General features: G+C 46.7%; 1 protein-coding gene across 1 annotated transcript in view; it reads right to left on the bottom strand.

Annotated features, from left to right (window-relative positions):
* EDARADD (EDAR associated via death domain) overlaps positions 1 to 23,978 on the bottom strand; it is a 53,890-nt gene extending 29,912 nt beyond the window's left edge. Inside the window, exons 1-4 of the mRNA XM_069484709.1 lie at positions 23,861 to 23,978; positions 14,591 to 14,649; positions 10,949 to 10,988; positions 2,778 to 2,836 (exon numbers count right to left, since the gene is read on the bottom strand). Coding sequence (XP_069340810.1) covers positions 2,778 to 2,836; positions 10,949 to 10,988; positions 14,591 to 14,649; positions 23,861 to 23,891 — 189 coding nt within the window. The 5' untranslated portion in view covers positions 23,892 to 23,978. The remainder of the gene's footprint in view (positions 1 to 2,777; positions 2,837 to 10,948; positions 10,989 to 14,590; positions 14,650 to 23,860) is intronic.
* Between the last annotated feature and the right edge of the window lie 1,726 nt (positions 23,979 to 25,704).

Raw genomic sequence — 25,704 nt, 5'->3', positions numbered from 1 at the left:
TTTTCAAGCAAACTTTTTATTTTAGAATAGTTTTAGATATATAGAAAATTTGAGAAGATAGCATAAAGAATTCCTATATGCCATGCACCCAGTTTCTCTTATTATTATTTTATTTATTTATTTATTTATTTATTTTTGAGACAGAGTCTCACTCTGTTGCCCGGACTAGAGTGCCGTGGCATCAGCCTGGCTCACAGCAACCTCAAACTCTTGGGCTCAAGCAATCCTCCTGCCTCAGCCTCCCGAGTAGCTGGGACTACAGGCACGTGCCACCATGCCCAGCTAATTTTTTCTACATATTTTTAGTTGTTCAGCTAATTTCTTAGTATTTTTAATAGAGACGGAGTCATGCTCTTGCTGAGGCTGGTCTCGAACTCCTGACCTCGAGCAATCCTCCCACCTCGGCCTCCCAGAGTGCTAGGATTACAGGCATGAGCCACCGCGCCGGGCCCCAGTTTCTCTTATTATTAACATACTACATTAGTGTGATAGTTTTGTCACAACTAAATGAGCCAATACTTAATGTAGTTTCTAAAACTTAAAAAAAAAAATGTTGTTTTGTAAAACCAAATAAACAACATAGAGGAAAAATGTCATTCTTTCCATTACCTCTAACTCCAACTTAGCATCCTAGTATTCATTATTTTCCTTATTTTTATTTTATGACTTCAGACTCCTTTTGGAATGGATTCTTGGCTACAAACTGGAACATATTTCTGCTTTATCATCATTTTCCATACGCTTGATATACAGGTAAAGTGGCTAAGACTTTATTGATTGATAAAGGTCTCAGGAAATGTTTATGGTTTAAATATCTGAGCTTTACTCCCATACTGGGATCTGTGTGTGCACTTGCCTCTCCAACATGTCTGTAAGCTCTGCCCACGGTTTTCTCTCTCTCCTCCTCCTCCTGCCTTTTTATAATGTCCAAGAATTCCCAGTCCGTATCTGTTCTCAGAGTATATGCTCAATAAATACCAGTCATAATTTGTTGTAGGAGTAGAACAGTTCTAGTGGATGGAGTATGGATTTTAAATGACTAGAAGTAAAGGGTTAGTAGAAGTGGATTTTTAGTTCTTAAAGTATAAAAATCACTACAAGGGCAGTTAATAAATATTCTAAAGACCCTATTTCCACCTTGCTCTTAACGTTTGAACTATAGAAAATGGAGTGTGGGTTTTTTTTCTTCTAAACAATTCTTCCCTAGTGAGTTTTCTTTGTTCTAACTGCCAAGTTGGTTTCAAAGAATCTTTCTGAGTATTAGCAGTTAAAACAAATCCTATAGATTATACAAAGAACAAAACCAACTGAAGTAGCTAGCTTATAGTCCTACTTTTTATAGGAATAGAAGACATTTTGTTTTAAAATGGAACTTAAAAAATCTTAACTAGATCTTCCCCACCCTTTTTTGGTTGATAAATATATTTTCATCTTTTAGGATAGTCTTTACTTAATAGAGCCAGAATTCTAACAACAAAATTAGGAAAAATGCCGAACAGTGTGCTAATGTGTATTCTGTACCTAATCTTAAGTGGTTTTGGAAAATCCCTAAGAGTAAACTCAATGAACAGTGCAGCATTTTTTTATCTTCAAGCGAGTCTACATGTTGCAAAAACTGTGAGGAGCAAAATGTTGTTAAAGAAATCAGAATTACAAGAAAAGAAAAATGTATGCTTTCAGTTTACTAAAACGGTTCAAATTCAGTCAGTGCAGAAGCCAACCATTAGACTATAATTCCAAGGAAAAAGAGTTAAGGGTTTGATATTCACAGTCCATGATTCAAGATTCCCCCAAATAAATTTAAAATAGCACCACTGACAATTTTCAAGAGTTGTGTGTCATAATTAAAATTGCTTATTTTATCAACTATTGGGTTACTTTGCTTTGTTACAGAGGTGATTGACAACCCAGAGGTATTATGTTAAAGTTTTATTACAGATTGATGTTTTTAAAGCAAGATTAAACAAAACTTTGTTAAAAATTAACTTGGTGTTATAGAAGGAGGAGAACCGAACCAGCCTTTCTTGAGGCAAGACATGTTTTTTGAGACATTTAACATGTTGAATAGAGTTTAGCACACGCGAGGTGTTGTGCAGTTTTGCTAATGAGCTTTGAGTGAGTGAACAGAGGTGGACTGGTCAGTACAAGAAGCAACTGAAGCACATGGTGACCCAGGGAAACCTCTGGAAGGATGTCCATCAAAAGGTGAACAGTGGAATGGCAGGCAATTCTCAATATATTTTTTGCACTTTTTTTGCATAATCTGAACTTTAAAATAATAAACATTCTTTTGTGACCATAACACAATAAACATATCTGCTTTTTAAAAAAAGACAATAGAAATAATATGTCAAAGTTTGATGTGCGTTATACAAAAAAAGAATATAAAGGCTTCAAAAACCATTGCAAAAATGTTATTAGAGTATCCAGTTTTGTTGTGTCTTAAAAAATTTTTTTAACCATCCACAGCATACCAACTGCAAGGGAAAGAAAGCAACTCTCCTTTCTAACTCACTAGCATTGGCCTTCTAGTCTTTAACATGTAGGTAAATATTTATTTCAAAGAATGCACCAAAGATACCATGGTTATTAGAAATAACAAAAGTTCTACAGATATGCTACCTTACTGGGATGCTTAGAGATCATTTTCAGACTTCTTATCTGGAAATCTTGTTCTTCATGCTTTATTTTTAAAGCTCTATGAGATAACTTCCTGCAAAATTCTAGGTGGATTATCACGTGCCTAAGGGTAAAAATATAGTTGAAATTATTCTTACCTGATGTTGCATATCAGAATTTGGTGGGCAGGTCAAAGTAATTGTATCACACTCCTCAGCTAGGGGGGAAAAAAAAGACACAAAGCTTGATAAAGAGATCACACCCCACTGCAGTGTAAGACCTAAAATTAAGGCGCCCTATCAGGTGTTGCTTTGATTATCTAGCAAAATCAGGAGAGCCTAAACTGCAAGTTTCTCCACCACCTGTGCTCCCAAGGATAAAGTTCCTCGCTAAACAATGCTCCTTGTCCAGGGATTAGGCACAATTCCTGCTTGCCTTAGAGTAGCGGGTTTCAGCTTCCTGCCGGCCATAGAATCATTCAAACAGGCCAATCACGTCCTCCAGTGGGAACAGGGGGCACCCCACCCTTTTGGTACTACAATGCTCGCCTCACCTGGCCCAGGGCTGTTCACTCCGTTCCCAAGTACAACACCCGTGTGGCCCTGCGTGGCATGCAGTGTCCTCCTCCCCCAAGCTGTGAGTACATATGTGTGACTCAGAAACTGCTACCGATCTCAGCCACCCGGCGTGGGACGGATGTGTGTGTCTGGCTGTCTCCGTAATCCTAGCACAGGACCCCTCCCTTACCAGCGGGGTGAGGAGGAGGTGATCAAAACCGGCGTCGTGAACTGGGTGACCCCACCACGATCGGAGACATTGGGCACATTTACTTAACTGCTCCTGGCTAATCGATTTCACGGATGACGGCGTAGGCCGCCTGGGATGGAGCCGCCAACGGCCGGGGGACTTGACTTGCGCTTCGGCCTGGGCCGTGCTGGGTTGTCTCTGTGGGGCGTTTGCTATCCCTTCCCACCCCTCAGCCCAAGATGAAAACCGTTGTGACTTGTAACCATGACTCGAGCATTATAAAAGTGATCCATGTGACCTAGAATAGTTGTGCCCCAGTAATACTTAGAAATTAAAAATTAAAAAAAAAAAAAAAAAGTGTTGTGAGCCCGCGAGACCCCAGCGTGGTGTGCGGTCGCGTCCGGCCTGTGCTGGGCGGAGGCGCCCCCCGCTGGCAGGGCGGTGGTAGCGCAGCGCCTAACTGGCCGCGGCTTAAGTCCCGCGTATGGAGGCTCAGGCGAGAGCGCCCTGAGCACTGCATCTAGCCTGGTGACATCACTGGCCACAGGGGGCAGACATACAGACATTTTGGGGGAGTGTGCACCCCCAGGACAGGCGTGGGGACGGCCCTCTGTGAAATCTGCAGAAGGGAAGGAGATCACCACCCCGGGGTGGGGTGGGGGTGGGATTCCGCCCTGGTTGCCAGTGTTCAGGCAAGGGCGGTGACCCTGCCTGTCCCCTAAGCCGCTGCTTCGCTTTCCCGCTGCCCATGTGTTCTGACCCCCCAGGGCGGGAGGTGCGGAGCCGTGGCAGGTGGCGGCCCAGGCTCTGACAAAGCAAGAAAAGGGGCAGAGGCGTTCGGTGCACCCGGACTTTGCTGCTCTCCCGCAGGGCAAAGGGCCCATCTCATCGCTGTGGGGCTCAGTGGCCGCCCCCACCCCCAGGCTACAGGCAAAACCACCTGACTGGCTGTGGACCCCGACCCCGGGGAGGCCGATCGATCGTCACTCCCTCGAGGAAGCAGCAGCGACCTAAGACGTGAGCCACGGGGACCCCAAGCCTTTCCCGGTAACCACCCAGAAGGTCCCCGTCGGGGATGAGCAGATGGGACAAAAACTGAAAGCCACAACTTTATGTGGCCAAAAAGCCAAAAGATCTGGAGAGAATTTGTACAGGAATGGTCAAAATCCATAAGATAATTATTGATTTTTTAAAAACCCATGTGGCAGAAAAGACAGGGCCATGGCGGTGCTTGGTTTCAGTCCATGGGCCTCTGGGTGGGCCCAGCACTCCGCCGCAACGCCCAGGCTGCAACAAAGACCCGGATCCGGAGTTACAGGGAAAGTTCCAGAGCCCTGGGGCACAGTAAAGGGCTTAATGTGAACGCGATGGAAGCCCAGGTCCTTAACCCCACGAGAGCATGTGAGCTACCATAGGGAAGGGTCCCGACCCCAGCGGTCCTGATCCAAGGCTCTCTGGAGAAGGAATGTACAAATATGAGCACAGGAGAGAAGACTGCCTCTCCTTTCCCATATATATCCAGGGACAAAAAAAATAGGGAATGAAAATAAGAGAGAAAGAAAACTGGACACAAGAGAGGAGATAAAAGAAGAAAAAAAAAAAACTGAAACAGAGCTCCACAATGTGAGCCATTTGGAAATCTAAAATTCACTAAAATAACTTAAATAGCAAAAAGATACAAGACTGCAGATTGGCTTCGTGTCCTATAACATAGGTTTTGAATTCACTTCAGCAACTGCTAAAATGCACCAACTGACAAGCCTTCATGGACTCAATCAGTACAGCGGCTTGAATTACAGTCACATCTGGAGATGTCACTAAATGTAAACATGGTACCCCCTATAAGCTTAGGGGAGGTATTGGATATAAAATAGAGGACAAATAGATATGTCTCACCCTAACCATCAGAACTATTGTTTTTCCTATATTTCCCATGGTCATAGCACCCATTGTCCTAAAATATCTTATCGTGGGCCTGACCTCATTAAATTAAATTTTTGGCAATCACAAGTTGGCTTAACTAAATGAGACCCTATAGATCCCCAAGTTAAAATAATTGATACGGATGGCCTAATGTAAATTAAAACAGGGCCTTCAAAGATCAAAAGGTATTCTGTAAGACCTAATTAGCAGGCCCAGAGTGGTGGTTCACGCCTGTCATCCTAGCACTTTGGGAGGCTGCGGCAGGAGGATTGTTGAGGCCAGGAGTTTGAAACCAGCCCAAGCAAGGGTGAGACCCCATCTCTACAAAAAAATAAAAAAATTAGTCTTGTGTGATGGCATGCAACTGTAGTCCCAGCTACTTGGGAGGCTGAGGTAGGAGGATCACTTAAGCCCAGGAGTTTGAGGCTGCTGTGAGCTGTGATGATGCTACTGCACTCTCACCTGGGCAACAGAGTGAGACCCTGTCTCAAAAAAAAAAAAAAAAAAAAATGCCCTAATGAGCGAAGGGGTGGTTATCTCAGCTGCTTCTCCATATAGCAGCCTAATTGGGCCTATTCTTAAACTTGGAAAAAAAAATGAATGGTGCGTCATGGTGCATTGCTGCGACCTTACTGCTGTGGTCCCATCCTGGAAGGCTCCCATACCCAATGCCCAATACGACTGAAATTATTGACTGCGTCCAATCAGCAACTACTAACTATTTTGCTATTATAGACTTGGTTGATCTGTTCTGTTCAGTGCCTATTTCAGCAGCCTCTCAATAGAAGTCCTCCTTCATCTCCAAAGGGACACAATGCATCTTTACAAGGCTGGGACACTTCAACAGCCTAGTCATCACACACAAGCTCTGCAGGCAAGATCTAACTGCATCCGACATTCTCAGGACCATGGGATGACATCACACGGATGATATCCTCCTCTGAAGACATTCATTCAACACACTCATCCAGGCCATGCAAATACAGTCCTCACAAAAACGCTCATGGAGCCTTGCTACTGCAAACGCTCTTGCTACTACAAAGCCTTCCTGGCACAGTCCCTGGGTGTTTGCTCTGTTCCCAAGTGCAAGCCCATGTGGCCCTCCGTGGTGTGGTATGCAGTATCCTCCTCCTCTGGGCTGTGGATGTACGTGACTCATAAGCTGCCTCCATCTCATCTACCCTGTGTCGAGTGTCGTGTGTTTGGCCATCCCCATAACCCTAAGATGGGATCCCTTCCCTACTAATGGAGCGAAGAGAACGCAATCAAAACACATTCTCCCGTGATTAACAGTACATCAAATGCCGCTGTGTTCATTCATTGGTCTGATATGGTACGAAGCCTTTCAGACAGCAGAGTGGGATTATGTTTGTCCTGATAGCTCACCCCGCCTAAAGGTCAAACCCAAACCATTTCGGTTCTATTGTTCAAGTTCAGGTTTACCAAGGTTTAAACTTTTGTCAGTGAAAAGCAAAGGAACTTGAAATGCATGTTAAACGTTGAACATCTTTCAAAACAAACTGTTCGGACAGAATTCCATTCTTGGGTGGTTTTACACATGTATTAACTTCACAGTTTCCCCATTCGTGGTACAGATTGTACAAAATGTGCTAAAAACTCATTTTGTTCCATCAGATTCTAATCTTTAGTCACAGAATTCAAGGCCATTCTCGAAACTTGAAAGTTGATAAACATACAGTATGTTTTAAAAGAGATTTTTAGCATCATGTAAATTTTTAGAGTTATAAAGCTTTACATAGAGAACCGTTTAACTCTGGGTTCAAAAGCTAGGGTGAAGTGAGGGATTGAATGATTCATTTATTTATTTTTTACATCCATTAATATTCATTTGCTTATTAATGTGCTGGGCTACTAGATTTGTTCAAATAAGGGACTATGTATATTCATTGTCTCACGCAATTCTGGAGGAAAGGACTTTTTTTTCTTAATACTATTATCTAAGATACTGAAGCTAAAAGCACCGTCTTTTACTGAGGTTCTGTATGGTATCTTTTTAAAGCTAGAGTGGTGGTCACCTGGCCTAAGCTTGTGTTTCTCCCAATACAGCCCCCAGCTCTTCTGCATCCAAACCACGTGAGCTGCTGGTCAGCAATGCAGATCACCGGGCCCCATCCCAGAACCCCTAGACTGGAATTTCAGGGGGCCCAGCCATCTGCATTGTTAACATGCACCCCACATAATTCTTGTGTTTGGAAACAGGGATCTCACTACATTGCTCAGGCTGGGTTCGAACATGCAATCCTCCCGGGTAGGTGGGACTACAGGTGCACTCCATAATTCTGATACACACTAAAGTATGAGTCTTCACAGCAAAAAGTGATAGGCATGTGATTTCAGCCAAACCATTTCTCACAATGTCATCATTGTTAACCCAGTTTTTTTTTAAGCGTTTTTTTTTTTTTTTACTCCCAATACAAGAACTTGAATTTACTAGCCATTTTGCTTATATGGTACTCCAAATGCTCCTGTGGTCCTATCCCTCTCTCTCTCCTTTGCCCTCCTATCCATAAAGGAAAAAAAATGTTTTGGAGAATAGTCACTTTTATACTCTTGTCATAATTCAGGGGAGGGGCGGTGATGTTTGGTTTATTGTAACAGAAGATTCCCAAGAGGGTCTCTGTCAAGAGGTTGGAAGTGTATTTATGGAACAAACAGGATGAGGACATGCAGTGCGACTAATGCAGGTGGGAGGAATGGTTAATTTCTTGCTAGAACAGGGACACTTTTTAACAAGACATCACTGGCAATCTGCCAGGTGGGAAATCACATAAAATACAACGTTTTGGCTCGCTAGTTCTAGGGGAGACACTTTTACTTTTGAATTATTTAGTGATTTCCTTAGTACTTGCTTATTTTCCCTCCACATGTTCAAACTGAACTACTACTTCTAACATGTAATTAACAAATTGTTCTAAAAGGCCCCCGAAATAGTATCTATGCTTAAGTTCCAATTCCTCAAGATTCTTAACAGTAGCATCAGTCTACTTTATTTCTCTTTAACTTTTAAATTCGCTACACCATTGTTTTGAACAATAAAAGAAAAGAGCAGGAACGTTAGAGAAAATGAAGATCCTCAAATCTTGATTGATCGGTGTGAGTACTTATCTATGTGCACTTTTCTCCCACTATGAACAGTGGCTCAAAAATCAAAATTCTTTTCCTAAACACATTTTCCTGTTAAAACGGGAAGAGTCACATTCCCTTAAGAATACTCACGCAAGCAGCTTCTATGACATATAGGGAATTATGTGACGTAAAACACACCCCAGTCTCATATTAGTCCTGACTCTAATATCTGCAGACCCAGAACAGCTATCAGAAAAGAGGCCCCACTAATGAACCCCCTGAACTCTCTAAATTCGGGGGTGGCTGACTCAGATGGAAGCTATGCATTTGTCCCCGATGAGAAAACAGGGATAACATTAACACACTGTACCTCAAAAACAGATGCTTATCACTGAAAATGACACTACAGTTCCTCAGCTGATTATTAAAACCACATTATTCAAAACCACTCGAGTTTGGCCCATGTTAAAAAGTATAGCTTTATACGCTCCATGAACAAAGTAAGAATATAGCAGCTGTATAAAAAAGATTTTGTAAAATATACTTAATCTGCTTAAGAAAATACATTTTTGAGGACTTTTTAACCATACAGAAATTAACATTAATTACAAATGATTCCTCTATTAAATAAAGCTGACCCCCCTAAAACTCACTTAAATGTTGGGGTCCTAAGTTTGTATTTAGTCTCTTCGCTAATTCATGTGGATTTTCTTTCCCCCAAAAAATAACTTTAATGAGAAAATTACCATAAATGTCTATTGATGGTACTGGCCCTATTAGTGATGTTAAAGAAAAATGCTAGCAGACATTAAATTGCTATATTATTAAATGCAAATGTTGCAGTAAGTTTTTAAACTTCGAGCCATGGTTCATTTACACATAAAATGATATATTTATTCAGAGGTAGGAAATTATGCACTTAATAATACCGTTCAGTCCAGCCTGTCCCTTGATCTAAGGAAAAAAAATACTGTTCACCATGACTAAGGACAAAGGAATGGTCTAGGGTACGGTTTTCACAGTCAGGTGACTTGCAAACTCGTAACAGTTTTAATTAAGGTTTTGTAGAACTCAAAATTCTAGGGGGAAACTTGAACTGTAAGTTACTCTACTATCAGATTGCTAAGCAACAATCTTTTTCGTTCAAAACAGGAAATCATATTCAAGGGTGATTAAAAAAGGAAAATCTCGAGCCAGATTGCACCATGATTTTTCCCAATTCTTTGGCCAGATTTCCCTCCACCCCCGTCTGGGGCTCATGTGTGCCAGGCAACATTCTAGACTTCATTTCAGCAAGTTCTCACGAGCACCCTGGGAGGGAGATGCTCACCTTGTCCCCCCACTGTGCTGATGAGAAAAGTGAGACCCTGACACCGGAAGTCACTTGCTGAGGCCACTCAAAGCCAGGCAGTTGAGCTGCTCTTGCCTTGAAGCTCCTTAGGCAGGTTCTCAAAGTGGGGTCCGCCACCCAGCCACACAGGGGTGAGTTAAAAGGCAGAGTCTTGGGCCTAATCCCAGATCAACCAAATCATGATCTGGGGAGGCAGTGGGGCCCAGGATCTGCATTTTAAACATGTTCCCCATGATGATGCTTCTTCACACTGAAGTTAAGGACCACTGCCCAAGACTGCCTCTGATCTGTCCCTGTGACCCTCTGCTCTCCTGCTGAAATGGGGAGTCCCAGAGTGGCATATGCAGAAGACTTAAAGGTCATTCGTGGCGAGGGCAAAGGGAAGGGAGCTTGCCAGAAGCCTCCCCTAGTACAGCCAGGATTTGGACTCAAACCAGCCTCTTTTTCCTACACAACTACCACTCCAGGGACAGGCACAGGACAGAAAAGGAACGACTCTGTAATAGTGTCATTTCAGAGAGCAGGGAGAAGACTCCAGGGTAGGGAGGAAGGAGGAGGAGAGCTTTGGTTAAACCCTGGACTTAACCGCAGGTGGGCCCTGGCGGGGAGCTCCCTGCGATTACCCGCTACCACAGAAACCACTGGGGAAACATGTGTCGGCGTGTGCTGGGCAGGCCTACCTGTGACAGTGACCAGGAAGCCGGAAGCCCCTGCCATCTCTGATGCTGGTCAGATCAGACTGTTGTCTCCACCCTCACCCCACCCCCACCCCGCATCTCTGGGCTGTCACTAGAATACAAGGTAGACGCCCCCACTGCGACAACCAGCAGCTTGGCCTTCACAACGGAACACAGCCTTGCACCACCACACCAGGCTAATTTTTCTATTTTTTTGTAGAGACGCGGTCTCGTTCTTGCTCAGGCAAGTCTTGAACTCCTGACCTCAAGCGATCCTCCTGCCTCGGCCTCTCAGAGTGCTAGGATTACAGGAGTGAGCCACTGCACCCGGCCCCTGTTAGGAACTTAATGTATGATTTGTCATGAAATAATTTGCAGATTTTACTAAGAAAGTTCATTGCTAAGATAGTCATGTAACAAATCATGAGTTAAATTATCGGCGTGTTTCTGTTTTACAATTTTAATGAAAAATTACTTTGGCTAGTGCTTTGTTCAAGTTACCAAAATAATCACAAGTTCAAGTAGTTATATTACCTGTACGTACCTTTAGGGAGTCCCGTATCTTGAATGGGATATTTGTCTGACTGTTGAAAGCAACAAAAGAGAAGAGTTATTTTTAAATGCCGTAGTCAATTCTAAGATCAAAGTGAAAAGAAAGCTTTGTCTTGGGAAAGTCATGATTTCAATGAAAAACCCTGGAAATATTCAGCCTCAAACTTATCCAGTTGGCATGATCCATTGATTGTTTTTATTCTCAACTGATAATCATGAAATCAAGGTCTACAGGAAGCTAATGCTAGAAGATGAAATAGAATAAGACTTCCAGATTTCCTCAGCTCTAACCACTAAACCACACTTCCGCTCTTTTCTGCAGTGCTGGTCTCCTGCAGATTAAAATTGAGAAGAATTGGTTTTCTAAAATTATAAAGATAGACTCATTTCTTCTCATCATTTCTGTGACAGTCCTTTGGGTCAATAAGCAGGTGTTCTGGTCAATACTTGCTAATACAGAGCTCTGTCCTGAGTTGACTAGGATAGCACTCAAAAGATAACTGTCTTGTTGATTGCACACAGATCCAAAAATCAGTTAGCAATTCTGCACAGTTATGAACAGTTCCTCAATGCATTAGCTGAGGGTAACACTGTCACAGGAAATTCAAATTAACAAATGCTCTTACAATCACACATATTTTAATTTTTTCTTATATGTGGGTTTCTAATCTTCTGGAAGCTTATTTCAGGGTAAACAATGTAGCCATTCTCTGAAGACATTGATGCGAGGCGTGAGAATGTGCCCAGTTTCCCAAGCCTGTCCCCTAAGTCCTGCTTGGCTCCGACTCCACACTCGGCCCCTGCCCTCCAGCCTGAACAAAGTCATATCTTGCATATTTCCAGTAGGTTTCACCCATGTCTTCCTTTGACAGATGAGAAAAATAAACAAATGCAGACGGTTTTGTATTAAATGCCTTTTCCTTGGTGTTTCTTTGGAGCAGGGCGGTAAAGTTTCAGAAACTCTAAAAGCCTCCAACCACTTCCCAGTGAAAATAAATAAGTAAATAAAAATCAGTCAACACAGAAAACTTCATAGTCAAGCAGTTCTATCCCAGACTAAATTAGTTCTTCTCATCGCTCTACTCCCAAGAGCAGGGAACACATACCTGTACTATAACACTTATCGGTCTGTTTTTAAAAGTACTTGTCTATTTCCTCAGCTATCCTGTGAGTTTTTCCAGAGATGAGACCGTGATCTTTGCATCTCTGGATTTTGATGCAGTGTTAAATAAACGTCCATCGGAAGTCTGCCTGGGCTCCTAGAGCAACTTATGCTTGAGCTAAGCCCAGAGGATGCCCTGGATTTGGAAGAACCAAGAGGAAGGAGCGAGCTGGTTGCAGATGGCGGACACGGCAGCAGCAGGGGAGGCCAGGTGACTGGAGGAGCTGCAGGTATAAAACACCCATCAGCCTGAAGCAGAGATGTCCGTTGGAAGAGGACGGAGGAAGGCTGGTTTGGATGATAAGAAATGACAGAAGCAGTTTCCAAGAAAGACCATGAAAGTTGGCAAAGGGATTTAGGTGGGATGCCGTTCTAGGTTCTGGGGAAGCTTGGTTCATCAAGCATCTGCTGCTACCTGCCTTGTGCCCAGCTCTGCACATGGGAAGACGGCCAGCACAGTCTCGTGGGAAGTCGGACAAGCAGACGATTACAATTCAGTGCGATGACAAACTGGGATTTGGCTATGAAGAAGGGACCAGCTGAAGGTCCCAAGGCAAAGAAGGCTTCACAGATCAGGGGACACTCGAGCTGAAATGGGAGGATGCATAGAGGCTCACCAGGTGAGGAAGCAGGGAGACTGTCCTCGATGGCGCAACAGCACTACTGCTATCCTGGGAAGGTGAGAGGACACGAAGTGTTTAAGCAGCAGCAAATAGCTACACGACTGGGTCATCAGGTGAGCGGAAGATGCTGAGATAACGTCATGGAGGGCCTCATCTGCCATGTCAAGGAGTAGGTACTTGCACGTGGCAGGAATGCTAGGGGTTGAATTCAGGCTCCCAAAAAAGACATGTTGGAGTCCTAACCCCCAATGCTTCAGAATGTGACCGTACTTGGAAATAGGATCTTACAGATGTAGTGATGAATAGTTCAGTTACGATGACGTCATGCTGGAGTCAGGGAGGCCCTTAACCCGACATGACTTAGAAGAAGGGGAGAGACACGGACGCCCAGGGTGAAGATGGCCACGTGTCGATGAAGGGAGGGACTGGAGGGACGCAGCTACAAGCCAAGGGACGCTCAGGACTGCCGGCAACCACCAGGAGCGATAAGAGACAAGGACAGGGATTCCCTACGGAGGAAGCACAGCCCTGTCAACACCTTGACTTCTCCAGAAGCTTCCCACTTCCAGAAGAACCGGGAGAGAGTACATTTCTGTCGCTTAAGCCACAAAAACTGGGGTATTTGTTACGACAGCCCTAAGAAGCTAATAACAGGGAAGCTTTGGAAAGATCGCTTTGTCCCCAGAGTGGAGGCGTGATTAGAGGTAGCCCAGACCCAAGGTGAGCAGTAAGGAGAATGGCCCCGAGGGAGGGAGAGGATGCTACCGGGAGACCTGGATAGTCACCGTGGGGACAGTGGGAAGGGAAAAGAAAGGGCCACCTGAGTACCACTTTATGGAAACCAAAGAAAGGCTTCAGTAACAGACCACCCCTGAGCAACCACGAGCCACGGCCACAGGGCTGTTCATTCCATTTGGCTGAGAGCTAAGAGGCAGAGAATGTTTTGATATTAATTCCCTCTGTGCGTCAACGCTTGGTCCCCTAAGCCGTCCATACTTACCGGACTGCCCAGTGGTAATTAAAGGACAGGAAAACGAACACGGCAGGTCCTCAAGACACTCCAGATTTAAAGACATTTAATTTAATTATATGAAATGCATTTTATGTCACTTTAAATTAGTTAACCAGAACTTTCCACGACTCCGTAGAGCCTGTCCTCCAAACATGTGGAACCAAAGGGATGTGCCTTACGCTCTCTGCATGGTGACCCACACAGGGCTGTCCAGGGCACTGCTGTGGTCCCCTGCAGGAAGCAGGGCTGTGCAGGAAGGCAGCTAGTCCGTCCCCTCTAGGGGCCTGTGGGCACATCTGTGAACGGCCATTTCCTCCCCAGTAGAAGAGGGAGAAAAACACCTGCCTCACTATCTCACAGGATCTCTGGAGGTTGAAAAGCAGCCTATGTGAAATCTTTGGTAACCCTTAAAGCAGAGGACACATCACAGAGTGGTTATGGGTGGGGTAGGGCCGGGACTCAGAAGCCAGCTTCTAGGGTTAACTGCAATCACAGAGTAATCAAGTCCTGTGTGTCCCTCGGGCAGAGAGGCCACTCAGTGAGGATAGACCACCGGTGTTAAAAGTTGGCAAGTAGACAAAGATCTCACATCATCTAAGATCACTTCCGGGGTGTGCAAAAAAAGAACGGAATCTAAGACCATTTTTAACCCGGAGAAACCTAGAGTTTATTATCATCACAGAGAATGCCAAGATAAAGCAGTTTATCCCAGAAGAATCTTACTTTGGGGTTTCTGATCCTCATGTAAATACTGAGTAATAAAAACGTAAAGAAATAACAAAGGAAAAGAAAAGGAAAACGGGAGTCATCACCGTTAGCGTCAAATTTGTAACCTACCATGTTAAGGGATAAAGTGCTAGGGTCTGTGTCTTCCACTGGCTCCTTTGCCATGTGATCTGTAAAAAAAACAAAACAAAAACCCAAATGGAGAGTATCTGCTTTAATTTGAAAGCACAAATGAGTCCTCATATAGACACAAGCCACTTTAGTAAGGTTGGAGAAAACCTTACTTGCAATTATTAGTGGAGACAAAAATGAGGAGCATGTTCAGATTACATCAAGAAAGAGATTAAGAAAAAGACACTTTGTGAAAACAAAACCACCACGTTTTAGAAGGGGTTGCCTATAAATTTCTACAAATAGAGAGTGGCAAATAACCACAACTCGCGCAGGCATGAACTAACCAAGCTTTTGCATAATGAATTTGATACAACTTTGAGCAGGAATCATTTAATTCCGAATCTGCTTCTTTCCTGATTTCCGAACTCTTCTGCAACTCATTTTTATTAACCTTCTAGACGTAGCTCACGTGGATTAATAAGGTCAACAGCATCGCACAGCATTTTTTTTTTTTTTTTTTTTTTGAGACAGAGTCTTGCTCTGTTGCCCTGGCTAGAGTACCGTGGCATCAGCCTAGCTCACAGCAATCTCAAACTCCTGGGTTTAAGCAATCCTTCTGTCTCAGCCTCCTGAATAGCTGGGACTACAGGCATGCACCACCATGCCTGGCTAATTTTTTTCTGTATATATTTTTAGCTGTCCAAATCATTTCTTTCTATTTTTAGTAGAGATGGGGTCTCGCTCTTGCTCAGGCTGGCCTCGAACTCCTGACCTCGAGCGATCCACCTGCCTCGGCCTCCCAGAGTGCTAGGATTACAGGCGTGAGCCACCATGCCCGGCCCGCACAGCATTTTTATCAAGCAAAAAGTGATCTGGATTTCCCAATATTTTGTTTCTCATGCTTTACTACTTGTTGCATGCAAGGAATTTAATGAGGAAATACAGAAACGGTACAAGCCTCGGGGAAGGCCTAGATCACATGAATTTGTACAAATTAGAAAAAAGCTCTCCCTCTCCAAGATGGTTTACAAGACATCTACCAGAAAGCTGTCTCAGTAAATAATCAAATCTGTTTGAGTGGGATCCTCTAGATTTGTGCAGTGCACAACCTGCAAAACCCCAAGTGGCAGCCACGAGCCAAACTAAGATTCAACATTTACTTTTTATCCACATCCTCATCAAGTACATGCTACATACTGTGGACCAGGCTCTAGGTCCTGGGAATGCCTCTGAGGCTCCAAAGAAGCATGGCAGGACAACTCATTAGGATAATAATTTGTGTTTGTTCTCCCTGCTGAGTGTGTCCAGGATTTCCATATTTCTCTGTTCCACGGGTGTTGACAATGCCCAAAGGAGAAGCTGCTTGAAGACAACACCTCATTGTGTTAGGACAGGCTACAGTCACTGAAGAGAAGTGGGGACAAATGGAGTCCCCCCATTGCCAGTGTCCTCCCAGGAGCAGGGGATAGACATCTGTAGCTCCCAGGAGCAGGGACTGTGCCCCAGTCCCTGGCAGAGCACAGACCACACTGGAGACAGCATGGAACGGGCTAACCCCTGGGAACCCGGATCCAACCCCAGCAAAGATATCTGTGCTTTGTGTCTGGCACAGAAACGGACACAGACGGCTGCTGGGTCTCAAAGGACTTCTCAGGCTTGGACAATGAGACGTCATCGCCCTACCTGATGCACTAAAATTTCAAGATGGTTTCCTCGTATTCCCAACACCACGTAAGCCTCTCAGATTCCTGTGTGCCCCTAAAGAGGCAGGGAGGGGTCCAATCTGATGGAAATGGAATTTCCAGCCAACCCAGTGGAATACAGACTCAGATCTGGATATGAATTGATGGAAAGAAAACAAACAAGACAAGTTGTGTTGCGAACACCACCCTGAGCTACAGGTAGTTACATGCAGAGCCCTCAGTGTCAAGGCCGTGGAAGTGCAGAATGACACGGAAACAGAGGAAGAGCACATACCCAGCCTGGGGTGCGCTCTGGGGAGGGGAGCAGGGGCTGCAGAAGCGCCCGCAGAAGAATTAATATCTGAGTCTGGAGGATCAGTTGAAGACAGCCAGGAGGAGGGGTCGGGGAGGGAAAAGCATTCTAAGCAGAGGGAACAGCATAGACAAAGTCCTCAAGATGCCAGAAAACACGATGCATTAATGTACAGCCCTACAATACACCATGTATACAACAGTGGCCCCATAAGACCATAATACTCTACTTTCACTGTACCTTTTCTATGTTTAGATATGTTTGGACGTTAGTGATGCACGACCATGCTTCATAGCCAGACACACCCGCATTCGGTGCTCTAGTTTTCCTTTCTGTCCTTGCATTCTGGCTCTTGCTTGGGGAGGGGGCAGTAGAAGCCACCACAAAATAGTCTCAAGTCTCTTCTTCCCTCCTACCACAGCCTGGTCTCAAATATTTCACTGAAGTGGACCTGGATGACAACACTTGAAAATGTTATCCCATCAGGGGTGCGGCATGGGAACAGGTATCCACACGTGGAATTTCAGGCAAATGGGCTGCCAGAGGTTTGGAGCGCTGGGCTGGGCTGGGGTAGGGTGAGGCTGGCGGTCTCTAAATGTCCCTGACAGCAGCCGGTGTGGACCCCGCCCGCTGTGCCTATGACCGGTTCATCCTGCTTCCCCCAGAAAAATTAGTATGAGAGGAAGGAAAAAGAAAAAGACCTACAAGAGGAGGGAATTGCAGGAGAGAGCTGAGAAAGGCAGAATCACACCAAAAGCAGCAGCGAGGACGCAAACAGGGCAGTGAAAAGGAACACAGCACTCCGAGCTGGCAGCCTGACCTTGAACGAGTCTAGTGCTGTGACCTTGGAGGAGGCAAGGAAGCTTTCCAAGCCTCAGGCTATGCTCTGCAGAAGGCGGCCTCCCGGGTCCCTGGTTCCCTAAGCGCCTGGGTGGCTGGATGCATTTCTACCGCCCTCATAACCGGCACGTCCCGGGGGCTATGAGGCTAACAGGAAGATCCAGGCAGAAGACAAAGGCCTGGAGGCACCAAGTCTCGCTTTGGTCTGACATCTCTGAGAATAAATGGAATTTAAGAAGGGAAGAATGTAGAATTCAGGGTTTTGTTTGTTTGTTTCCTGAAGCACAACAATGAGGTGAGAGCGTTTAGAACTAGTAGTAGAGGCATTTTCAGGTCTTTTATTATTTTCATGCTAATGGTTCCGGTGGCGGCCTTTGCCTTGTATCAAGCTGCGGATCAAGTTCATTGCCAAGTGAGCTCAGAGACCCAGGCACACCGTGGCGCCCCCGTCCGCTGGATCTGCTACTGCGCCGTAGCCCCGGCATTTGTTTCAGATCGTGCCAAACTGCTTTTGTTCTCACAGGCCCAGATTTTCGTGTGCCAAGGAAGTTATGTGCAGGAGCGCTGCTCCTGGTTATTTGAGACTGATCGAGAAGTAGAAAGTTGTCCTGCAGTCTCTCTCAGGGCCCTTGGAGTTGCATGTTTACAATCCTATTAAGTATAAAATCAAACAGTTTATTTAGAAGCTTTAAAATGTTTGTTTTCACAAGTCCCAGGGAACAGCAGGCCGAGCCCCAGGCAAGGCTCTGGTATCTGATGGGAGGAGGGGGCACAAAGGAGCCCCAAACAGAAGGGGAGGCCGTGTGAGCCCAGAGGAGCAGGCCCAGCGGCTCCTCCAGGGCAGGTGGGGGCCCTGCCCCTGCTCCTGGCCGCCACCCTAGTGTCCCGGGCTGTGCTTTTCTCCCAAAGCTGCCTGGACTCCCCCAGATGGGGGACTGTACCCCAGATTAGCTGGAAACTGACTAATAGGCATCTCCCTGATGGCAGTGAGAATGATATTTAATTCCTAGGAGCATCTTCTGGAGGGTTCCACAAAAGGCATGAGAGATGATACAGCAGGGACCCTGGCCAGGGCAACCGGCCTGGCTCTCAAAGTCCTCAGGTGAAAGTTCCGTCACTTTGTTTCAGTGGGCCCTGCGTCCCCAACCTGTAATATTAGGGGGTGAACAGAGAGCCTCTATGTCCCCTTCCTGCTTTAGAAGTCCATGAGTGGTGGGCAGCAGTAGCCATACAAGTCAAAGAGCATCTCCAGGCTGAAAGTTCACGGCACTTTGACCTTAACACATTGACAGTCACACTAGGAAAAAAAAAAAAATTTCCCTGGGGCCAAGGTGTTTTATTAAAACAAAATGATCCTTTCTAATTGGTTATTTTTTATTGTTTTCTGTGCCTGAGTTATATGCAACCCAATCCACATTTCTAGAATTAAATTGTCAATATTAATTGTAACAGTAAGAACATCCACAAGATTTTCATGAACCGACTGCAGGGTTTTGCTTCACGAGGCCCCGGGCTCAAAACTAGCCTGAGTTAAATACCACTCCCATGGCAGTGAGCGTGTTGAATAACAGCTCGACCTCCCGCTTTCCTGGGGTCTGCTCTGTGCTGTATGGTTAAGACGCAGTCTTGGTTAAGACGCAGTCTTGGTTAAGCCTGACACTAACCCTGAGAAAGTTACTAAGTACCCCTCTTTATTGAGTGCTCAAGCTCACAGGGTTAAGTGAAAAGGCCAGAATTTGTATGTGGAAATTTCTGGCTCCAGAATCTGTTTTCCAGACCATCAAGTTCTAGAAGTGGCTCATGCACTGACCACCTGACAAACTCTCTTTGGGGGTATCTCTGTGTCCAAATTTTCCCCTTTTTATTTGGACACCAGCCTCTGGATTAGCACCTATTCATTGTACTAATTGATTTATTTTGACTCAATTATCTCTGTAAAGACACTATCTCCAAATCAGGTCAGGGGTTAGGACTCCAACATCTCTATTTGGGAGGACACAAATCAACCCATAACGGTCCCCTCTCCGGCCCCCCCAAAATTCATGTCCTTCCCACGTGCAGAATCCATTTGCCCCAGAAGCCTTCATCATTCCAGCATCCACTCTAAATCCAAAATCTCATCTACTTGTCCTGAACTCAAAGCCCCAAATCTCATCATTTACCGAATCAGAACCTCTTCAGGAGCAGCAGGGAACCAGGTACTGCCTCCAGCAGCTTCTCCAGAAGGAATCTTCTGGATTGCAGATCTTTATGGCACAGTGCCAGAAACAGACACTGGTAGGTGTCCAAGGACTGCATGTCACGTTCTGACAGCTCCCTTTATTAGTCACATCAGACAGAGGTCAATAGTTTCTAGAGACAGTCTCTCAGAGGAAGTTCAAACATCTTCTCTAAAGATGTCCTTTCCGAGAAGACAAAGAAGGAAGTGTGGCAGGGTTTTTTGGGCTTTCCCAACCTTTGTGCTTGCTAGTGGCGAACCGAAGACAGTTCTTTGAACGTGGGATGGCAGAGTTAATTTATTTGTCATTTGTCATTTGTTGCTGTCGTGGTGGCACAGCTTTTCTTTTGACCCCCCGCCGCTGTCATTGCTGGTTAGAAGGAAGTCCTGGCGTCCCAGCCACACTCAGGGTTACAACAGGCTCAGAGCCGCAGGAATGCGGGGAGGTGGTGCTGACACGCTGTTTCCTTTGGCTCCCTCTCTGTCTTTCGCAGCAGCCCACTCTGCCACCCTCAGACCTGGCAGCAGGGGCTGAACAAGCTGGGAGATGGGCAGGGACCAAGGAAGTACATTCCTACAGCAATTTCTCTGCAGGGCGGCGGAGCATGAAGCCAGCCCACCAACCCGGAGCACAAGAGGAGGGATTATAAGGAAGGCAGAGAAATGAAGTGAGCATTGGAAAAACCCACAGGGAGGGGAAGGCGAGAAGAAAGGAGGAAGGGAGAAGGGAAAGCCTCAGTTCCCACCCCTCTCTTTGGTCACTTGCAGAAAGAACTGGCTGGCACAGCTTTGCAGACACCGCTGCTCCTGGAAGTGGTTCACCCTGTCGTCCTGGGTACTGCCCCCGGTGCCACTGCAGGGCAGGTTGCCACCTTGGACCCATCTACGCCCACAGGAGGGGCAGGAGAGGGTGAGATGCCACCACAGAGGGCATCCGAGCAAGTGACCACCACTCCCAGGAAACAGCCCTGCTGTGTGGTGCCAACAAGATCCCAGAACAAAGGAAGAGCGTGCACTGCTATGCTCTGTGGCCACAGGGGCTCAGCTCATTGCTACGAAGCAACCAATGGCACCACCTTTAACCCTGACCTTCAACGCCTCTTTGTTTCTGTCTTTGTTATCTTTACGAACACAAATTTGATTCTGGCTCATTCAGTGCTAGATTGCTTCTTAGTGGGAGAGCTAGAGCATGCTAACTACACTGTAATCAGTGTGACTATTTTCCTTCCACGTGACCTCAACAGTCTTGTGAATTTTCTCATTGTCAAAAGTTGCTTTTTAAATTAACCTCATGATATAATAGCATATATACCGTTGTTATATGCATGTGGATATGCTAACTTTTTTTAAACTTTATAAGGTAGACTTAATTTATGCACCTAACTTGATGACTAAGTTCCTAAGATGCCTAAATGGGAAGAGCTCTTTTCCTCCCGCTCCCCAGTTTGAAGCACATGTGGTTACATTTTATATCCTTCATTCATTCACTGAAGTGGTAAGTATTTATCCAGGGCTACTTGTGTGCCGAGTACCGTGCTAGGTGTTAGAGACAAACTGCTGTGCAAAACAGACATGGCCTCTACCGAGGAGCTTTACCCTCTAATGGGGAGGAGGTGACACTGGCCAAATAATCACAACTAGAAACTGTGAAATGTACCAGAAAGGAAAGGTACAGGGTGTACTGAGAGTGTATAACATGGGGCTGGATCTGAGTCATCTTTGAGCTGAAATCTGAGGACAAGTAGGAGGTAACAGGGTGGGCAGGAGATGGGCTTGGGGGCAGAGTGGAGGGACCTTCCAGGTAGCAGAAACAGCCTGTGGAAACGCCACGAGGTGCAAGGGCTTTCAAGGAGCCCAGAGGAGGCAGAGTGGCTGGAAAGCTGAGAGCAGGGGCCAGACCAGGCACCACGGTGAGGTGGTTGAAGGAACAGGTAGGGACTGGTCACACGCAGTGTGGAAACCACGTGAGGACTGAGGACTGCTGGGAAGTGCTGCAAAGCCAGCACAGGGTTCAAAGCAGAGGAGTGACAGGATCTGATTGATTCTTAAAAGATCACCCTGGCCACCTTTTGGAGAAGAGGTTGCCAGAAGGCAAGAGTGGGTGTGAAAACACCAGTTGGGAGGTGAGTGTAGGAGATCAGGCGAGAGAATATGGTAACTTGTCTGCGGTGAAGTGAACATTCCGTTTAAGAAGTTCCAGATATTGGCACCATCTGCGCTTTCGTTACAGAAACGGAAGGAATAGGTGGGTGTGTGCTATGAGTTGAGAAAATGAAATGAAATGTTAGAAAAGGGTAAATTGGGGTGTGTGAGTGTGTATGTGTTTAAATGGAGGAATCCTCATTTTATTGATAGAATCCTGAGCAGGAATGGACACTTGGACCATCTTTCAGATGCCTGAGTTCTTCAGCATCCTCTGTCAAGTGGCAGGAAGCTCTCGGCCTCCCTCCTCTCTGTGGGAAGCCCAAATCCATCTTCCTCTAAAGATCGCACCTACAGGTTTGGGTTCTACCTCTTACAGTCCGAGAGAGACGGATTCTTTCCATATCACACCCTCTTGTCATCAAATCCTCCGTCCTCTCCTCATTCCACACTCGCTGGGATGTCGAAGTGCCTTTGTTTCAGGTTGCCCATTCATTGCAGGTTGTGCACCTCCGTTTTGGCTGGGCCAAGCCGAGTGAGAGTACTGTCACTGGGATTCTGGAACCTACACTGCTATTGCTGTCACCTAAGAGCATAGCAGCCCCCCTGGTGGCCTCGTCACACCGTTGACTCACGGAGGCTTCTTAGACACTGATGTCACGGCTAAACTGTGTTTCCCAGCCCCCACCTTCTCTGCTGCTATTGATTGCAGAGGGCCCAAGCAGATTTTACATTTGTCCCCAGTGTATCCCTCCCCCCCCCCAACTATCATCATGTAATGAGACCTGAGGCCACTGTTAGTGAAATCTAGCCTGAAACACCTCTTGGCACCCTGTTAATCAGGTTCTCCGAAAAGGAGGTGCAGGGGAGTGGGGGGTGGGAAGGGGAAGTAGGGTTTCTCCCTTTATTTCCTTCTCTGTTTTTCCAAACCGTAGGTCTAGGGGGAGGGGAAGGATATCCAGACAATTTATTCTCCATCTCCAACTGATACAAAATTTGTCATCCCCCCCCACGTAAAGAAGAACTTAGATCTTTCTTTGAAGTCTCCAGGAAACTGCCCCAAACCCAGCACATCACAATGCCAGCTTGGTTGAGGGGTCTTCTGACCACCTCCAGACACGCTGTCTGCGTCTAACCGCTCAAGCCACAGATTAAGGATGGCACATTCTAGATCTCTCCCTGCCCAGCTCCAGAAATGAAATCGGAAACACGTTTATCTAAGCAATTATGTCAGATTCTGTATGACCGTGTTCAGCGTTTCCAACCTCGGCAACACCAAATAAAGCCCCCGTGTACTCTGGGGCAATATCTCATTGGTTCATTTCGTTCACGAAACACCCACTGAGGTCAAGGCCTCGGTTATGGGAGAGCAGAGAAAGAGAATTCCTTGGAAAGCGGATTCTGAGGACTTTAAATTAAGATGAGAGAATACAGAAAAATCTAGAAGCCGGCCGCGGGTACAAACATTTTAAAGTAAGGGCAGAACTGGAGGCCATGCTAATGAGAGGCAGGGTCCCACCGGCGGGCTCGGCCTCGCGGTTCCGAGGACACAAGCTGATGAACTAGCTCGGGCCTCTATTTATTAAAGCAGAACCACGCGGTCGCAGGGAAAGGAGAGCGAGGAGGAGGAGGAATGAGAGGCGTGTGAGCAGGAGAAAGGCCGGGCCCAGGAGGAGACAACGAATCCACCCCCTGCGCCCTTTCCTGCCAGAAGTTTGCGGGACTTGTCTCAACCTGGCATCGCGGGTCCAGAACAAAAGCGCCGGGGCCGCAGCGTGGGAGGAGGGACGGCGCGTCCCGGGCACGCGTGGGGGCGACAGGGGCAGGGGCAGGGGGACCTCGGGAGGCGAGCGCGCCGAGCCGTGACCAGCAGCCGCCCGCGGGGGTGGAGCTGGGGGCCCCGCGCGGCCCGGGGTCTGGCGCTGGGGTCCGGGGTGGTCCCCCGGGCGCCCCTCGGGCGTCTCCGAGGCTCGGCCCCGACAGCCCCGCCGCAGTCACGGGCACCCCCAGAAGTCCTCGCCCGCGCGCGGTCCCCGCTCCAGGTGCGGGCGCGCGGCGCGGTGTCGCCTTACCTGCGCCCAGAGGGTCATCTGGTGAAGCCATGGGGGCGGGGTGGGAGCAGACCAGCGCCAGAGCACGGCGGGGCGGCCTCCGGGACCGGGGAGGACAGGGGGACCGCTGGGACCAGAAGTCCTGCCGTTCCGACGCGCCCCTGCTCCTCCTCCTCCTCCCCCTCCTCCTGGTCTCCGGCGCTGCTCCTCGTGCTCACTTCCTGCTTTGGCAATGAGCAAAGCCCCTTCGCCGCGCGTCCCTGCGTCCCTCCCTCCAGAGGCGCGAGGCGGGCCGAGGTGCTGCGGCCCCGGGCTGGGGCGCTGGGGGGGCCGAGTGTCCCGGCGTCGCCAGCACCCGGAGCGCGCGTGCCCCCCGAGCCCACGTCCCACCGCGGGGTTCTCGCGACTGCAGCCCGGGACGGACAGCCAGGGAACCACTGGCCTTTACAGACAGCTGCAGCCGCGGGTCGCCTCCCCGGCTCCCCGATCGCGCCCTCAGCTGGGACACCAGAACTCTGCGCACACAGGTCTGGGCTGAGATGCCTGCCGGCGACCTGATACGCAAACAATCTCCTGATCTGTAAGCAGACCGCGCCGCTGCATGATGGCACACGCACACGCTCTCTATTTTGCTTTTCCTTTGGCATTCGTTATTGCATGACCTCAAGGGCGAGGGCTACACCGAGGGAGTGAAAGAAGACACTCACGCAGCCTCTCCCGAAAAAACAGCTTCGGGTTCTCCCCGAAAGGCCGAATCGGTCCTTTAAAAGATTCAGGTTTAACTTAAGCTTTTTATACCAGTTATTTAAGTGAGCACAGATTGGAATCGGTTAAGAATATACGTAAGGTGACTGTCCCTATCATTAATCACAGGTGTATTATAGGAAGGTTGCAGGCAATTTAAATTGATTTATTTTTTATTTTTTTTAGAGATGGGGTCTCACTCTGTTGCCCAGGCTGGAGTGCAATGGCACAATCATAGCTCACTGTAACCTTGAACTCCTGACCTCATGCAGTCCTCTGGCCTTAGCCTCCCAAAGTGCTGGGATTACAGGTATGAGCCACCCGGCCAGGCCCAATTTAAATGTAATAGGAATCTCTGAAGAGTTTTAAATAATCTATATCTGCCTTCACACATAAGAACAGAAAGGTAAAAATTGGATTGAAAGAGACTATAATATTTAGTGTACAATATATCAGCAAATTATCATAAGCAATCTCTTGGTAAAAGCTCAGCTCTGAGCAATGCATGGCAAACGCAAATGTCTACATACCCACTTGGTGACCAGGAGGTTGCTGTGTGCCTCTCCCTATGTGTTTGGTCGTCCTGAGGCCCACAGCAATCTTGACCTTGGCATTTATTCTCTGGAATATGCCACGGAAGAAATAAGAGGTTCAGAGAAGAGGGCTCTTTGTGTGTCTAACCAGAGTGAAACCCTCTATATGAAAGGTCTGTGGGAAATTTGTGGGTGGGAGGACAAACTTCCTGTTGGTCTGCCTTTCCATAGGAAGGGAAATTTTTTAAAGGGTGTTTTCTCTTGAGAGTCCGTTCTGAGGTTTGGTTTGTGGTTCTTTCTGTACTTCGCATGCAGGTGGAATTATCTGTGACGTGCGCTGTCAGGAACCACATAGCAAGTTAGGCTATCCTGTTATTAGCCCAACCTCAAGCATTGCCCTACAGTTGGTTTGCTTTTCAAAACTCTGAACTGTAATTCATCTTTTTATCACCATTCTTCATCACATCAAATAGGAGCTGGGTGGTAGAAACACATTTTAAGATTAATTTCTTTAAAGGAAGATGAACTAGGTATTATACATAGGTTATTATTTTATTTTCTCATTTCATTTCTTTGTGCCCCCTTCCC

This window comes from Eulemur rufifrons, chromosome 11 (genome assembly GCF_041146395.1).
Source record: "Eulemur rufifrons isolate Redbay chromosome 11, OSU_ERuf_1, whole genome shotgun sequence".
NCBI classification, from domain to species: Eukaryota; Metazoa; Chordata; class Mammalia; order Primates; family Lemuridae; genus Eulemur; species Eulemur rufifrons.
The sequence above is the reverse complement of the archived record's forward strand: the minus strand, read 5'-3'. Positions and strand labels throughout refer to the sequence as shown.